The sequence below is a fragment of the Eptatretus burgeri genome, chromosome 6, assembly GCF_056783735.1.
Source record: "Eptatretus burgeri isolate ZD-2024b chromosome 6, Ebu_testis_v1, whole genome shotgun sequence".
Lineage (NCBI taxonomy): Eukaryota > Metazoa > Chordata > Myxini > Myxiniformes > Myxinidae > Eptatretus > Eptatretus burgeri.
This window is the reverse complement of record NC_140966.1, coordinates 96278568-96297962: the sequence shown is the minus strand read 5'-3', so window position 1 is coordinate 96297962 and position 19395 is coordinate 96278568. Positions and strand designations below refer to the sequence as shown.

The window sequence follows — 19395 nt, the reverse complement described above, 5'->3', positions numbered from 1 at the left end:
TACTGCAAATGCAAGGGAGGTGATTGTTGTAAAAACCCAATCACTGAATGAACACTGCTCATCATCCTCATACCTGGACTCTGTTGTGTTACTCTTCATGTTCCTGACCCTGGTTTACATGACACATAAACAGTATTAATGTGGTTTTAAAAGTTGTATTGTTGGTGGTTGGGCAATTTCCCTGCTGATCTTTGAAACATTTAAGCTCTCCAGATACTGCTGCCTACTAAAGTAATAAGTTTTGTTTTTTTATTTTTCATTTTAAGTTAACATTCCATTGATAATAGTATGTAAATGATTGAAAATACTGTTGCGAATTCGCGCCCGCCGGCGTGCGAGCGGCCACGTAACTCGAATCGCGGCACGTCGCCCACCGGACGGACAATTCTGTCCTGACCCTCTCGGACTAACGCCGGGAACTAGTCACGGGTGGACCTTTCGGCCTCACCACGATCGTGCCAAACGGCCCCCCGCGTGTGATAGGGTTGTTCCCCAAATTCGACCGACCTAAGTACCCACACGGAGGGTAGACCGGGCGATCGCACCTCGCCAAAGGTCGACTCCGGACATGGGCCACTGAAGCGACCCGTTCCGTACTATCGGGATAACCGAGCGGTGTTATATCGTCGACCTCGACGGTTCCGATTAATTATCGGGCGTATTAAGCCCACTACCAGCCCTTTACGTGAAGTAAGATGGAGATTCAATTAAAGAAAAGACGAAGCGAAACGGGAAAAACAGTTCAACATGAGGCACATTTATTCCACAGCACACAGAAAGCACACATATATAATTACAACAATTATGCACCAAAAGCAATTGCAACGAAAGAAACACAACAATGCAGATCTACTACCGACTACGCGAGCACACGGCAACACTTACACAGTTTTACTTTACAGACGGCGCCGACAACACATATACTCAAAAGCAAAAGAAAAGGGCCACCCTCAACGACAAGGGGACAGACGGGGCCTGTGGGCGCGAGACCAGGTGGAGCCTACCCGTCTTGTGATGAGCCGCAAATGTGGCGGCGGTGCCCCGACTCCGCGCTCCTCCGTGGGTTTCGTTGGCACTGCTTGGAATGGGGTGGGAACGGGGCCCCCTTTCCGCACTATCTCAGCGCGGGGGGGGGGGGAAGGGGGAATTGTTGATGCTCTGGGGAAAGAGGATAGCTGGCTTGCTTGGGTCCCGCGACGAGCGACTCCACTGCGACCTCGACCGCGCTCCGGGCTTCCCCTCTCTGCAGCTCCCCGACAGGCTCCGAACCCCGACAGAGTGACTCTCCTCCAGACCCGTCTTGACTGCTGCTGCCACACTCTGCCGCTGCCACACTTCTCCAACTCGCCCAAGCCCAAAAAATGACTAAATTCGCCCCGCGCTCGGCGCTTTATAGTACGGCAGGAGAACCCATATGCAAATTTCTGGATCAGAACGAGCTCGGGGGTGGAGCCACGCTCGCCCATTGGACGGAGAAAAAGGGGCGTGAATCTCCCCTGATCCTCGAATTTGCATATATCGATTCGACTCCGACACGCCTGGAGGCGGGGCCAAATCACCCCGCGCTTGCTGATTGGACGGATCAGAAGTGGGCGTGTATCATTCCTGATCCGACTTCTCCTCGGAAAGGCCGCACTTTGTACCCGCGGCTCGGCGCGCGCCCTGTACGAGTCCAGGACAGCCTGACGCTCGGTGCCCACAAGCAGTGCGGGAATGGCCGCAGAAGGAGAGGCGAAGGTGGTGGAGGGTCTAAAGTGGCGGTCCCTGGCCACGGTGACGCTTGGAATGGCGGTGATGCGATGGTGTGCTGTGAAGGTAAAGGTCGTGGCTGTTGGCGTTGTTGTTGTTGTGAAGCGGTGTTGCGGTTGGTGGTTGTTGTGTGATGGCGGTTGAGACGTGGTTGGTTCAAAATAAAGATAGAACAGAAAAACGGCTATCTTAAAGGGTCGCAGCCCGAATGAATCACATTTATTCCCTCTAAACAACGGGTTTGGGGCTAACTACACATGTACTTACAGAGATATCTCACCTACGGGACCTGAATGGTGGTTTGCGAATTTCCTCAACCACAACAATACAATTTCTTTATATTAATCAAGTGCTCACTTTCTTTCTTTTTAAAAAAAATCCCTTGTATTGTTCAAATTCCAAATTGTCAGTTCAAATCTCGTAAATGACACAAATCTTCTAACTTTGCTCCAAGTCCGGACAGTTTATGTAAATAAATATATGGCAATTCCAGTATGTATGGTAATACGTATGGTAAATAAAACGGTTTTTAGCCATTTTCTCATAAAAAAAAATATCAAATTAGAAATTTCACACTCTATGACCCCCCCTAAATAAATAAATAAATAAACATGGTCATTTTGAACATTTTGAGCACCTCAGAAAATCTGTAGCTCCAACGGTTTAGAAGATACAGCTATGTCAGAAGTAGCACTTTCGATGAAAAAGGGTGTGGTCATTTTTGGGCTGTTCGTCCCGGATAGAGATTTTGGCACACATCCCAAGTTGTTCCTTGGGGTCATATTAGCCTAAAACAGTTGAGTTATCCTCTCCTAAATGAAGTGCATACATGTCTAAGCCAGGTCCTCTACTAACAAGAGAGTTTTGTGGGTTCAGCACCCTTGCATTCACAATGTCCTTCAGCTTACTAATGCTCAGGTTTCATGCAAACTGCTTTGTCCTCCTGTTGAAGTCATAAAGGCAGAAAGTGCTTTCTCTGACTGAGGTTTCCATATACTTGTGACAATCCATGTGATCACTGATGAAAACTCCATTGTCCCAAATTATTGATGGGTCTGTTAGGCAGTGTATTGGTCCAGTGTTTCGGAGAAAAACACGAAAGTTCTGTGCAGACAAACAAACATACAAACCCAAATGCAATATCCTCTCCTTCGTGCAGGGTAAAAATGCAAAAGGATGAAGGTACTCCAAAAAGTATGTCAACGAGGGAGTGATGGTCACAAGGAATGATCATGCGAAACCATCCCCACATATTCCTTTGAAAAATGGTTGTCCCGAGAAAATACAAATTCATACAACACACACACACACACACACACACACACACACACACACACACACACACACACACACACACACACACACACACACACACACACACACACACACACACACACTTCTTGTGTCCATCCCGACCTTGTTTACATACACTTTTTGGAGGAACATCCCTCCATCCTTTTGCATGAAAAAAAAAATTACTGGTTTCTTCACTTCTTTTTTTTTTAATCAAAATGTATGTCGATGTTCCACTACAAATTTACAAATGTTGTCCTGCAAACTTTATAGACGTGCTCACATTGTAATGGGACTGTACATACTTTAATCGATGACCTAGTTCATTCTAAATAGTACATACATTACTTTATAGAAACATGTGTGGGTTGTTGCTGTCACCGACTTTATGATAATATTCCACCGTTAACCACACCAATCTAGGTCATACTGCCCGAGGGCAAATGTGTCTCGCAGACCCCGCACTCTTCAGGCTGATTGGCAGTCGTAGTCTCACCCACCCAACTGATCCCTTCCTACTCCTTTGACAAAGGAATGCAGTTTTGAGTACTTTTTGTGGAATCCTTTCAAACTATTAAAATTATGATAGCAAAGGTTTCTGCACCAAGTAAGCCTCTGTTGGATGATACCAGAGTCATTGCCATTGAGAGGCAGCCTGGAAATACAACGTGATGATTGATGATGATTATTATTATTAACGAGAAGATTTGCCAGTTTTGAGCAATCTCGGTTTTTTGCTTTTGCCATGGTACTTCTGGTTTTTTTTTGAAAAAAAAAAAAAAAAGATCCCTACCGAAACAATTGAACAGACCAGGTAGGCTGAACAGACCAAAGCGACTTTTTAGAGAAGATACTCCAACTTTAGTTATAAAGAGCGGGTGGGACCAACATTTTACTTTTCCATGCCATCCCTACAAAGAGAGTGCTATCACACTTTGAGGCAGACTTTAGTATTTCAGAAAGATTAAATAGCAGAGAGAAGGGTGATTTCGAGCGTTTCCAATACCGAACATATACCGTTAGCAAGTGATGGAATAATTGCACATCATCAACCAGCTGTCATGCATGAGGAAGTGCAGAACGAAACGATGGTGGCGGCTCGCTCATCATTAGAGTAACATAAGCCGATTTTGAAGTGGTATTGGAAACCAAGAACATGTGTGGGGTGCAAATTAGGTGGAGGTGAGAATTTGCACCCTCCCCACCAACACGATTAACCACATAGAGAATCTATGATAGGTTTGAAGCAGATGGTACAGTGCAAATATGACATACATTTTTACAACCACCCAATACTTTTTTTGAAATATCATGCTACAAACCATTTTTGGGGCCTATCTCTCAATGGTGAAGAATCAGTTAAAAAAATTAAATAATTATCGTATCCGGATTCGGACCTTCACCAAAATCGAATCAATTCGGCCTTGTCACACACCCAACATGTCGACCAAGTTTTGGCAGAATCCGTCAAGTTTTTGAGATGCTGTGCTATATATCGTTTTTGCCCCGTCTCTCAATGGAGAAGAATCCCTTAAAAAAAATTAAATAACTCTCGTATCCGGATCCGGATCTGGATCTTCACCAAAATCTAATCAGTTCGTTCTTGTCACACACCCAACCTGCCCACCAAATTTCATCCGAATCTATGCACAACTTTTTGAGATTTTCTGCACACAGACAAACAAGAAAAAGACGTCGTGCAGAGCACAACACGTGCAAAATCCACCTCCCTCTCCAAAGGTTGCCATGGATGCATAAAATTGTTCCTTTTATCAAGATTAAAATTGACAAGCTCAGGTCAATTGGATGAAAATCGATTTTTCAGATGAAATTTGACGATTGTAGAAGTTTGACCTCGAGTTGACCTTTGACCTTTTGACCTCAAATAGTTGGTTTCCAAATTCAGTGACGCAATAATGCAAATCCTGTTCAACTTTCAAGCCGATCGAATGAAAATGACAATTTTAGAAATGAAACCTCAAGATGACCTTTGACCTCAAAATCAATAGACTTCTCAATTGAGATAACCTCGACAGCGTGGTAAAGCTTCATGATGATTGGTTTAAAATTGTGACCTGTAGGCGATTGACAAAAACAGACAGAATAACAAAATCGACTGACCAATATACGTACTTGTAAAACCTTCGATTTCGCAAGTAACAAAAAGACAGACGGGTGAAAATATAACCTCCCTCCACCTTCGGTGGTAGAGGTAACAATCCATTACAATGCCAAGTCTGTCGGAAAATGAGGGGAATCAAATCATTGGATGCCTTCAAGCACACTCTTTCTATTAGGCATGTTACAAGGCTCTTTAACATGAGGAGAAACTATTTATGACTTCAGAAGACATTATCAAGCCGCTGAATCAACAATAAGTACGCCATGAAGTGGACGCCCCAGGATAACGACTCCCGCACGATCCATTCATGCAATCATGCTTTCAAACTGCCCAGAGTAACGCAAACACACTCTCTGGACTTTCTTTTTTTGTTGCAGCGATTGCTGCCGGAGGTGGACATACCCGATATCGAGATTGTTACTTTCATGTTGGATTCCCAAATTAAAACATTCGCCACAATACAGCTTGATGTGATAACCTCAGCCAGAGGTTTGAACCTCATCTGCATCCCATGATGTCACAAATAAATCACATCAACAATCACATGATTGGTGTGTGTAATATATATATATATATATATATATATATATATATATATATATATATATATATATATATATATATATATATGTATGTATATATATATATATGTATGTATGTATGTATGTATGTATGTATGTATGTATATATGTATATATGTATATATATATATGTATATATATATATATATATATATATATATATATATATATATCGTCTGCATACATTTTATTGAGATACCCAATATAGAGGAGGGAGAGGAAGTTAGCATATTGAGTTGCTCCGTGGCGTACTGTGTCATGATGGAGTTAGAGTTAGTCTTTGCTTTTCGGTTTTGTCTGCGGAATAAACTCAGGTCTAGCAGTCACTCAACTCTCAGTTTGATCGATCAAATGAGGGAACTTCGGGGTTTCGTCACACCTTTTTGGAAGTCGTGCATGGTAATGCCCTGTGGATATCTATCTCCTCCATCCATCCCCCATGGTTTTGCGTGCTATATTTACCCGTAGCAAATCCTCAGGCAGATCTCCTCCATCGTTGATTCCACGGTTCATAGAGACAAAACGCTCAACCGAGAGCTTCTCCCGCACATTTGGGTTGTGCAGACTTGTGTTGAGCATGATGATGGCGAAGGAAAGGACGTAACATGCATCTGTGCCAAAACATAACAAAAAAGAAAAAGTTAAAAACTCGAGAAAATCAACATCAAGTTTTCTTTGCCAAGTAGAAGTTCCAGGATATGCCATGATGAAGCAAAACTGTTAAAAGTTTCACTAATGTGATTTAAAAAGATTAAAACATGAGGGCTGAAGGTGCAGCCAGATTATACATGCTCATGGACATTTAAAAACAATGCAAGAATGAAATCGAAAGGTGAACGGAATCAAATGGACCAATCATGCAAAACACCACCTGATATCCGTACTATAACGTATGGACCAGTGTTTATGTGTGTTTTTGATTGTCGTGCTACTCCAGTTAGTTCTGGGCTGATTAGATCCAGACTTGCGATATACTGAAGGATTAGCATGACCCCAATGAATATATAGGGGTATTTTTTTTTTATCTTCGCCAGTGGTGGAGGGGGAGTGAAGGGGGGGAGAGAGGACACAAATTCTCCATGTAAATGTGTATCGTGCAGCACCTCCTCCAGGTGGGGGAGGGTATTACAAGTCTTCACCATTTACTGTACAGTATTCTTGTTCCCAATTTTTCCAGCACCATGAGGCGTTTTGAATTATAGGCAATCGGTATGTTTTTGCTTCATGCAATTAAATATATGTATGTGTACACGTACACACACACACACACACACACACACACACACACACACACACACACACACACACACACACACACACACACACACACACACTTTAAGGGTTCAAGGCTATTCTCCAATGATTTTAATTGTGAAATTAAAATTGATCTAATAAATATTGAGAAGAAACAGAATACAAACTTTTTAGATGTCATAATTGAGGAATTAATTATGGATAAAAACATCTCAAAAAAGTATTGTTACGGCCGTGGGTACCGAGTACATTATGAGGGGGTTCATCCCCGTTTCTCCTCGGAAGAGCCGGACCCTGGGCCACCGCTCACAATTAACTTTGTGGTACGGTGTGTTGCTTTACAACCACGAACACCAGTTAACCACGAGTTCCAGTGTCCACCGTCTAATTTTGCCGTTTAACTAGAGGTCATGGGGCTTCCTGAACGGGGAGCGCGCCCTCGATGATGCACCAATCTTATCTTGATTACATCTCAAGTAGAGTGGGCGAGCGTTTAACTGCTGGTGCACGCTGACAGTTTAATTAATTTGGTAATTACCTCCCAGTCTATCTCGGTTCGGACAATGCCGGATCAATGGAAGGAAAGGACAAGCACGGACAGGTTGAAATGTCAACAAGGAGTTTATGAATAAGAAAAATAAATAAACTGAAGAACTTTTTATTTCCTTGTGGTGAAAATAAGTGAATTCAAATCAATCAAAATAATCTCAAACAAATAAAGAATTAAACAGGCATTGACAGAAAAAATGGACAAAGAGCAGATACTTATTACGATGCCTTACTTAACGATTAAACACGAGACAAGGGTACCCAGAAGATCATTCAGGGGGGAAAGAAATCCGGTCTCAGCTTACCAAGGTAGAAGTCGTCGTGCGTCAAATAAATGTCCCGAAATGTGTGAGCATGCCTGGGTCTGTTGCCAGCGCCCTGCCTCGCTGTGCACCCACCTGAAAACAGGCTCGAACACCAATCAGCATCACGTTGTCCAGGAACCAGGGACGCCAAGAATCAGGTACAAGCAGAACCAGCAGCAACGGTCCAACTATCACCCACTGTCAGGAGACACCAGGTGCCGCAACCAACAGACAGCTGTAAGGAACTGTAAGGTGCTGTGAGGAGGTGAAAGAAGCTGGAAGGCGCTGTGAGGAGTTGTAACCAGCTGTTATCAACTGTCACCAGAGGTCAGAGCTGTAAGGTTGTCACCAACTCACCAACCATCTGACTGGAACAACTGACTGGAGCTGAAAATAACCGTCACCCAGCTGTCACAAAAACTCAGGAAAACGGTCCTCCCATCATTCTTGTCGGCGACCAGTCTGGGCGGAGCCTCAAGCAGACTTCAGCCAAATCCACCTTGCCTACTGGCGCATCGTTGCACCTGACCAACAGTCAACCTCACGGTCATTCCTTCCTGTTCAGCCCGACACGAACAAGAGCCAGCCAGCATCCAGAGAGCAGCCAAATGTCAATGCAAAAAGGTGGACATCAACGTCGGTGAAAGGTGGGCGTCAAACGTCGATGGAAAAGGTGGACATCAACGTCGGTGAAAGAGGTGGGTGTCGAACGTCAATGACAGATAGGTGGGTGAGATAAATGATCCACAGCCGTATTTGACCATCAGAATAACTGCTCAGGAAAGCCCGTGGTGTGCTTAATCAAATGTCCTGTAAGTCCAAGATGTAAATAAATCACCCACCTCCAAGCCAATCTGTCCTGATGGAAAGAGGGTCGACGAGCCTCCGTTGGGCTAACGGCTATCTCGTGCATGAATGTGTCATCAAGAGAAAAAAAGCCATCCCATAAGAAAGGGAATCCATTCTCTACCCTTTTCCAACGCATCAAAGTTAGAATCCCACCAGACATAGGGATGGGTCTATCCTGGAGATGCATTTTGGGAAATGTCTGAGGACCTAAATGTTTGTATGCATTGGTCAGATCTGATTCTGAAATCCATAACAGCATCAATATCTGTATCATGCTGCACAAGTATATTACTAAGCCTCAAATAATATTCACCAATTCAAACATTATTCACTGTATACAATTCTATTTTTTACCACATATAGGTTACCATCCTGTAATATTGTTTGGGGACACCAACTCAAAAACAGGGGCAATACCCCTGAGTGCTCACCTGGTACAATAATGATACTTAGGAGGAAGACAACATGGGATGGAATCAGCAAAATGTACCAATGAACCGATGTTATGGCAAATACCTATTTTGGGGGGAAACCCCTCCTCCCCCCCCCCAAATAAATCCCCTTCGACCCCAATGTTTTAAATAGCGTGAACAAACTTTGGTACCTCACGGGTGATGAAGGTTGCAGTGAAGTTTCATCGAAATTGTGTGTGTGCAGTTTCTAAGATGAAAGCAAATACCTATTCTGGCAGGCAACTCCCATATTTCCCCTTCGGGCCCGATTTTTTTTTTAATGCCATGAACCAAATTTGTAACATACCAGGTGATGAAGGTTGTAGTAAAGATTCATCGAAATCGTTTGTGGAGTTTCAGAGCAAAAGTTGCAAGTATTTGCAGATGGACGGACGGATGACACGCCATCCCTTAAGCTCCTGGAATGCTCTTCTCCTGTTACATTAAAGACCATACATATTCGTGCAGGTGCAAGCTATCTCTTTAAATAATGTATGTATGTATGCATGTTTGTTCTACTCCTCAGAGACAATATGACCACAAAAGCTGAAAATTTAGGGATTAATGAGGGCATCCTGTGCAAGTTGTACATATCTGTGCAATTTTTTTTTTTTTTTAGGTCAAGTTTTGAAAAAAAACAAAAGAAAAACTTTTCACACATCTTGGCATTTTATTCTTTGGGAGAGGGGAGGGGGGTGGGTGGGTGGGAAAGCGTGAGGTGCAACTGGAAGTATCCGAGCTCTTTCACCACAGTGCATTATATATGCACAAAAGCAGGATGCACGTTTCTGCTTCACGAACGTAACCCGTAATTATTACTTTCGAAATCTAAAGATTTCGTAAGTATATTGATCACTTCCATCCTCTGTTTGTGCGTGTGTGCGTGTGTGTGCGTGTGTGTGTGTGTGTGTGTGTGTGTGTGTGTGTGTGTGTGTGTGTGTGTGTGTGTGTGTGTGTGTGTGTGTGTGTGTGTGTGTGTGTTTGTGTGTTTGTGTGTAGGCACGATAACGAGAACGGAAGAAGCTACCAATGTCAAATTACACCACGTGATTCAGGAGGGTGATGGCTAGCGCTGATTAGATTTTGGTCAAAATCGGTCAAAGGTCAACTTCACAGTGAGGTCAAACATCCAAAACATGATAACTCAAGAAAAGTTACCACAGGTCTTGTTGACGGAGCATGAGTTTGGAAGATTTAGGTAAGTTCGGCAGAATTTGTGTGTCAATTCGTCGAGTTACAGCTGTTTTAAAAATTTCAGTGTTAGCGCCCATGGCGTAGAACGCCTTGCCGAGTTGTAGGCCGCGTTGTGTTTTCAATAAAGATGGTGTTTAAAAGTCATTTTTCATCCCAATAAAGCTTATTGTCGCATGCCTGACTAGCTAAGCCGTCGGATGGTGTAAAGATTGTTTGTGGATGGCTGAATATTACGGTTTTACGACTTTGATAAAATAATATTAAATAATTCCGTAAATTCCTGTGGAGAAATGGAGTATTTTTGCTTCGGTCAACGTTACGAGTTCGTTTTAACTTCGATTTTAATTTTGTCTTCGGTTTTTGCGATCGCTTAGGATGCTTAACACTCGGTTGTCAAAATTCTGGTAAAAATCGGATATTTTGGAGATGTTTTAAGATTGTATAAAAATATTTCACCCGCGGCATCACGGCTCATCACGTGGCGCAGCGCGCTCAAGCAGACGCGTCGTTGAGTCACGTAAAGGTTTTGCTTGTGTGCGCTGACATCATCGCGCTCGCCCGGCATCCTTTCGAGTTGGGGGGCCGTCGAGTGTGACCTTTACGTTACGTTAATCTGCGGCAACTCGAGAACAGAAGTAGCTACCAATGTCAAATTACACCACGTGATTCAGGAGGGTGATGGCTAGCGCTGATTAGATTTTGGTCAAAATCGGTCAAAGGTCAAGGTCACAGTGAGGTCAAACATTCGATTTTTGATGGTTTGGTACAGAATCATCGTAGAAACTTCTGGTTTGCTTCGCTACCTTCTTGAGAGGCAGCTTTTATTAGACAAGGTCAGAGGTGAAGTTGACGATTTCGTCAGTACCAGTCGATGACTGCTTGTAATTTACGAAATCTTTATTGATGACTTCCGTCATCTGTTTGTGTGTTTGTTTGTAGGCACGATAACGAGAACGGAAGAAGCTACCAATGTAAAATTACACCACGTGATTCAGGAGGGTGATGGCTAGCGCTGATTAGATTTTGGTCAAAATCGGTCAAAGGTCAAGGTCACAGTGAGGTCAAACATTCGATTTTTGATGGTTTGGTACAGAATCATCATAGAAACTTCTGGTTTGCGTCGCTACCTTCTCACGAGACAGCTTTTATTAGACAAGGTCAGAGGTCAAGTTGACGATTCCGTAAGTACCAGTCTATGACTGCTTGTTTTTTATTTGTTTTTATACGCTGGCGCACGTCCAATACGTTATGGGTAAGTTTTGGAAACATTGAGAGCACGCTGAAAAATTGCCATACGTCGTAGTGCGCTGGCTTTCACCGTTGTACTTTGCGGTTATCCTCAAATTTTAGCATGCTTGAAATTTTACGACTTATGCCAACGTATGACTCACAAGTTCCGCTACGCTGGCCATAAGTTTTAGGTACGTTATGCGATCATTGACACACAGACACACGTTACTTGTAAGTTACTCATAAGTCAAAACACGTCGAGGTAATGTTTAGCGTACCCGAAACTTATTTCTAACCTATGAATTACGTGTTGTAGGCACGTTACGCGATCGTTGACACACGTCGACACACATGACTTGTAAGTTACTCATAAGTCGAAACACGTCGAGGTAATGTTTAGCGTCAGTGTTCCAGACTCCCTGTTTTTTTTTTTGTTTTTTTTTTCTTCGGTATGACGGTGCTGTTGACACTTAGATTTCGAGTGCGGTTATAATATAATATAATTAATAGGCTGCCACTCAACGATTTAAATCACAGCACTAGAAATCGAAGTGTCAACATCACCGTCATGCCGAAGAAAAACAAAAAAACATGGAGTCTGGAACACTGACGGGTTCCTCCTGTGTGAACCCCATTTTTATATACCAATTCCCCTAAACACTGCCAATACACCATTATATGGTAGTTGTAAGTTAGAAACACGCTCATTTAGTTCTTTGGTCGTCCGGAAGACGTCAATCAAATACCTCTATATCCGTCAATGTGCGTTGGAAATACGTAAGGAATTGGTTCAAACCGCGTTACTCATAAGTTAGAAATAACTTTCGGGTACGCTAGACATTAGCTCGATGTGTTTCGACTTATGAGTAGCTTACAAGTAACTTTTGTCGACGTGTGCCAACGTTCGCATTTCGTGCGTACAACTTACTCCCATCGCATGCGGAACGTGTGAGGCATACGGCAAGTACGTCGTAAAATTTTTAACACGTTTAAAATAACAAGACGTACTCCACTTACTACGACGTATGATAGCGTACTTTAGTGTTCTATTCACGTATACCAAAGTTACCCATACCGTATTCGACGTGCGCCAGCGTTTTAGATGCATTTTTCAGAGGTCGGCATATGCTGGCAGGATCACCAAGGTGTGACTACGATGGTGACACTTCCATTTCTCCGGCGGTTATGATTTGAATCGTTGTGCGGCAGCCTTTTAATAGGCAACGCTACGTGATCGTCGGCGATACGTGCAGCGCACTATGCATAAGTTAGACTATCATTGGGCATAGGTTGTGAACACCGACAACAGGCTAAGCATTCATTGGTATAAGTTATCTATAAGACAACAAAACGTTCTGTGTCCGTGACTAATATGTTATGCATACGACCAACGCGTTATGAATACGTCCGAATCTTAAAAAAAAAAACATCAAAAGATCAACGTAAGCCAGCGTTTTACATACATTTTGATACGTTGCCATTGCTGGCTCAAACGTCAAAGTGTGACTGGGCCTTAAGTAATGACCAGCTTTAAGATACGATTGTGTAGTCGGGTAAACCTCACTGCAGCTCGAGAAAACAATCAATTTGCAACATCCACATTGTTTCAGTGGCACAAGGGAAATTCAAAGCTCGATATGAACCTTGGAACATGACATTCATCACAAAATATGAATAACAGACAATGACCTCATCTAAAACTGACCAGACTTATAAGGTGGCCTTCAAAGTCAGATGCAGAACGGACTTGCTCTCCAGAGCCATAGTCCTCCTTGGAACCCTACAACTTCTCATAGATACAAAGATATTTGTGCGAACCTCAATGAAACATTGCTTTCCTTTGTGAGCTAGGGGTTCCTACTGTGCACCTTTTCTTCCTGAATTCCATTGACACGAGGTGTCTAATTTCAAATAATGCTCAGAAATTGAAAGGCTCAAGGTTGGCTGCTCCTTATCAAATGCAGACAAAACCTGCTTGACTTCTACAGCCTCTCATCAGCCATGCAGCCACTGCTGTCAGTGGCAGGGTTTGTGTACGTCTTTCCAAGCTGCGTTGTTCATTCAATAATATATTCATTCTATTCATTATTACCATCAATGAAGGAGAGGGGATTGCACTTGGGTCCGTTTCTTTGATCGTCTGCCGTCTGTTACTTGCAAAATCGAAGATTTATTAAGTATATTGGTCAGTCAATTTTGTTATTACTTGGCGAAAGAAATTTTTTTGCAAAGTATGTTTGTCTGTAGCGTTTGCCAGTCTGTCTGTTTGTCACACGATGGCCACAGTTTTCAAGCAATCATTCTGAAATTTGTTTTGTGCGTCAGTGACTGGCCAAGGACAGCAATGCTTAATTTTGGTGAAGATCTGGTTCAAAGGATGATTTTTTTTTTTTTTAGTGATTCTTCAGCATTTTGAGAGACAGGGCCACAAACGATACATAGCACAATATCTCAAAAGGTTATGGATGGATTCACACGAAACATGGTGGACATGTTGGGAGAGCCGCGAGGAAGAATTGATTCAATTTGTGGTGAAGATCCGAATGCAGATCTGGATATGAGTTATTTAATTTTTAACCGATTCTTCACCATTGAGAAAAAGGGCCAAAATTATAATATAGCACAATATCTCAAAAGGTTATGGATGGATTCCACAGAAACTTTGTGGACAGGTTGGGTGTGTGAAAAGGACTAATTGATTCAATTTTGGTGAAGATTTGAATGCTGATCCGGATACGAGAATTTTTTATAGCGATTCATCATCATTGAGAGATGGAGCCAAATACTATGTGTGGCATGTTATCTCTAAAAGTTGTGGACGACTTGTGACAAAACGAGGTGGAAGAGTTGGTTTGGTGACAAGAACAAGCCGATTCGATTTTGGATAAGGTCCGGATTCAGATCCGATCCATCAGTGGGATACAAAATTTAAACTGTTCAGCCTAGCGGAGGTATGTGCTCCAAAGAGTGCCGTTACGTTTCACCAAGTGTCACTCCATGAGTGATTTTTCATTCTGTCTGTCTGTCTGTCTGTCTGTCGCCTGGATGCCACAATTCTAAACTGATCGTCATGAAACTTTACCAAGTTGTAAGGGTAATCTCAATTGAGAAGCCTATTGATTTTGAGGTCAAAGGTCATCTTGAGGTCATATTCATAAAAGTCATTTTTCATCCGAATGACTTGAAATTTGAACAAGATTTGCATAGTGCGTCAATTAATTGGAAAAACCAAGTATTGTTGAGGTCAAAAGGTCAAACTTCTAAGATCAATTTCAATCTGAAAAAGAATCAATTTTCATCCGATTGACCTGAGCTTTGATCAAGATTGTTAATTTTAATCTAAATGAAATGGACAATTTGATACATCCATGGCAACCTTTGGAGAGGGGGGGGAGGGGATTTTGCAAGTGTCGTGCTCCGCACGGCGTCTTTTTCTAGTTTTTTTTTGTTTGGCCGCACCGAACTTGTGTTTTCCTCCGCAACTGCTTGTCGGATCGAGAAAAAATTTTTCACCATCGGAGCGACAACTCAAGTACAATGTTTTATCAACAATTATGATGTCATAGGTCATGTGGCGTGGCAGCCATGTTAGAAAAAAAAAACAGAAAAACTCTGGAGCTCTATCTCTGAAACCGCACCAAGGAGAAAATCGAAACTTGGCAAGTACTGCTCATGTGGAATAAGTGTGATTTATTTTTTTATGACATCATAAGTGCCTTCGTTATGACGTCATAATTGCATATGTAGAACGCTACAACTAATCAGTATGAAAATTTTTGAGGGTCATCTAGGGAAAAATGGTCCACATAAAAATTGATGACATCATCGGTCACATGATTCTGCATACATATTGTTTAAAAATAAAAAATAAAAACCTTCAAAAGTCCTCTTTTCTGAAGTGGCTGAATAGATCGAGGTGAAACTTTACAAGTATGACCGCCCGTCCATGAAGAACAAAAGGTTCACACACATGACGTCATCAATCACATGGTTTGGCAGCCATATTGGATTTACCCTCAAACCTATGAAAAAATTCTTCTCCAGAACGGCTGGACAAATCGATGGGAAACTTCACACAAATATTCCTCAAGCCTTGGGTGTACAAGCTTGTGAAGGAATAATCGAAAGGTCACATGGTTTGGCAGCCATGTTGAAGAAAAATATTAAATAATGTTTTCTCTAGAACCGCTTAATCAATCGACATGAAACTTCATATTTATGATCTAGTAGTCATGGGGAATACATGTTATAAAATTTCAACTTGATCGGACGCATGGTCTGACAGTCAGAATTATTTTTTTTTTTTTGATATGGGTTCTTTTTTTATTTTTATTTTTCATGTTTTTTAAACAAGTCTCACTTGGCTGTGCCTGGATGGACTTGAGGGTAGAGTAGCAGCAGCTGAAATGCAAATCCTATCCAGGTGATGACTTCATCCTTGCTTTTTGCTTGTTCGGGTTCCTTCTGATTACTCCAATGCAGGACTGTACCTATTTGGTCTTCCATTTGATTTTAATTGAATTTATTTTAATCCCATTGTGAATTCAATTGAATAATAATTTTTTTAAACGTCATGGGTGATGGTCAGGTGTCCGATCAAAGTGGGACATCTTGCTACCCGGTCATCACTGCTAGCAGTTATCAAGTGGCAGTTCTAATTATGTCTCCTCTTAATTATGTTACACACCAGCACACAAAACTACACAAGCATCACACAAAAGAAGTCCTGGTGAGGGTCTGCAATCTCTGATTGCTCTTTTTCTTTTTCTCTCTTTTTCTTTGAAGACTTCTGCCAATTGTCACCTTGCGGTTTCTCCGATACTGCCTCCCGATCTCTCCTCTTTGCTAACCTCGGACCCCTTTTCCTCCCACCCACTATTCCCTTCATAATGTAATGTACGTTTGTGATTTTTTTTAATTTTATTTTAATTTCTAACAATTTTTTTCCTTTGGATACAAAGTCAAGGCTCATGCAAGAACTAGAACACTGAATGGATCAGGACCCAACATAACAAAAGGAACAGTATAAAGAGAAGGGGAAACACACAGCAAGAGGGTTAAAGGTTAAAATATAGGGAGACTTCGACAAATAGGAGATGTGGGGAGGAATGAGGGATAGGGAGCCAGAGGACACATAATATAAGGTGGACAACATGGCTACAGAAGGAAACTCTCAGGAGGGTAAAAGTGGAAATTTGAAAGAGGGTGGCCTTGTGGGGGAAGTTAACAAGAGTAGAAAAGAGCATGATTTTGGATCTGAGATTGTGGTGACCAGCTGTCTTGAAGACATAGAGGGAATAGTTAGTTTGAAGATAATGTGGAAGTTGATGCCGCAGGTGGGGGGGAGGAAGAGGAACAAATGAGAGGAGGTGAGCAACGATTCTGGATTTGGGAGTTTCACTAGAAGGGGGTTGATTGTGGACTGTGTGTGCCCTGCAGATACATGGAGGGGCCAAAGCACGGAAGAGCAGAGGGCGCAAGACCAGAAAGGAGGTGGAAGACAGAGACCTGTCTGCAATGGGAAAGTGATAAGCCCATAGACACAGCTTCATCATGGGAGATTCCAAAATTCCTCCTCATATTATCTGTTGGCATGTCCACCTGTCACCCTCTAACATTCATCCAATTCATGAGCCTCTATTTCTATATTAAAAACCAAAACTCCTCAAATCCAAACTTTTCCACATGCTATGGAATTAGTCTCCATGTCATTCCCAGGTTGCTCTTCCCTCCAGTCCACTCAGATAACTGCTGACTGCCATCTCCTATCATACTCCCCACCTACCGACAATGTTGCTTACTCTTGCCATTAACTGTTACTATTGTTTACTTAACTGGTATATCTCGAGTTTATCTTATTTTCCACCTCGACTCACACGAAGCCAAAAGGCCTTTTCACACTCGCAAATATCTGTGTTGGACAGGGTCCAACATGTGCATTTTGAGCAGACCTTTTCAGACTAAACATTTCAACACGGCGTCGACCCATGTACAGCACTTGACCCGTGTCACAACCAACCCTGCTTGAGAGGTGCGTTGAGCACTCTCAGTTGGTGTAGGAAATGAAGGTCAGTCGCTTTGGTGCAATGCAGTGTGGGATTGTACAGGCCCAGCTACGCCCACTGTGACCTGTGTTGAATGTGTGCAGTGTGAAATGTAACCACATTGCAAGGATAGAAGGTTACACGTGCAGCGCGAAAGCTGTGTTTGCTTATAACAAGTGTGAATCGAACACGATGCGTTCGTTGTTGACCTGTGTTGAAACTAACAAGGAGATGACACAGATTGAACCTGTGTAGATTTTTACCTGGATTAAAAGTTGATAGTGTAAAAATTTCTAAATATGTTCAAACAAATCAGTACATCTGCATTCACACTCCTCATTTAGCTCAAAAAAAAATATATATATTTTTTTTTTAAGAACATAAATGTGTTAACCAGAGGAGCATATTGAAATGGATGTTCAGCAAGCACGTGGGTACAAAAGAGAAGAGTTTAGCCAAATGGTCCATGTCCAGGTTTCTCTCTTGTGCTCCCCCCCACCCCCCGCCACACATATACACACACACACACACACACACACACACACACACACACACACACACACACACACACACACACACACACACACAATTCCTCCAGACATGCACTCTTTGTGCGAAATATAAAAGGAAATGTAAATGAAGAAAAAAATACAAAACACAAGTCACACATATGAAAGAAAAAGGTGAGTCACCTGATCAAGATTGGGTTATTTAGACTTTCATAAAACATCAAGAAGATTTAAGTTTGAAGCTGCAGCAAAAATTAACTTGAGAGTGCACCATGGCAATGTTGAGCCAAATGCCATCAAACATCAGCTCTCAACCCACACAGGAGGGAGAGGGGGGAGGGTGGTGGTGGAGGGATTTTGCCGATGACCTCCAACACGAATGCAGAATTTGGTGGAGATTGGTCAATAGGTGTGGAATTGTATAGGAATAAAAGAAAATAAGCGCACGCACACACCGCTATTTGCAGATTAGTTATTTGGGGAGCCTGCATATTCGCGGTTCATAAAATGCGACCTGCTTCGACATTCGCGGCCCTGTGCTTCGCGCATTCGCGGTTTATAAAAAAATACAATAAAAAAATAACAATAATAATTACATGAGCCACGCACAGAACAGTTCGGAAACATATCTCCCACCAGCCACACACAGAGCAGCTGTACGTACGCAAAATCACATCTTCCACGAGCTGCACGTCTGACCCGCTTCTACATTTGCGGCCCTGTGCTTCGTGTTTGCATGGATTTTTGCGGGCGCAAAACACAAGCTGCACGCATAACAGTTCTAAGACGTATCTTCCACCAGCCACACTATATGCGAGCTCCATAGCTTGTTCCACCATTTGCGCTATAAAGACACTTCACCACATATCTATTACAAGCTGATGTGTAAACCGGGATCCCACACGAGTCAATTAAAAAGCTTCACCGCATCTATTACCAGCTGTTGAAGATGTTGCTTCCCTCATGCGTTGCACGATTAACACGTTTCACTGCATCTGTCACCTGCTGCGCAAAACGTTAGCATCTGCTAACATCCCACACAAACAAAGGGCAGACTACTTACCCTTCCCGCAGCTACCCACAATTCCCGCATGACTACTTATGTGCAGCGTGTCCCGGGTCTTGATCATTCTTCTGGTCCCGCTGCCTTGACTGGTGTTTTGCCTCCCTTTCCGCTAATTGATCAAACATGGCTCCCAAGCTCAAGACCAATGCTGGAGATTAGTCAACTGCCAAGAGAGAGAATAAAGTGATGAGCCTGAGT

The 19395-nt window shown here is 42.5% G+C and overlaps 1 protein-coding gene across 7 annotated transcripts in view; it reads right to left on the bottom strand.

Annotated features, from left to right (window-relative positions):
• Window positions 1-19395, bottom strand: part of LOC147025398 (cytohesin-3-like) — an 85798-nt gene that overhangs the window by 7094 nt on the left and 59309 nt on the right. For all 7 annotated transcript variants that reach the window (XM_085886361.1, XM_085886363.1, XM_085886364.1 and 4 more), the window contains one exon: window positions 6208-6356. In XM_085886361.1, the coding sequence (XP_085742487.1) occupies window positions 6208-6356 (149 nt within the window). The remainder of the gene's footprint in view (window positions 1-6207; window positions 6357-19395) is intronic.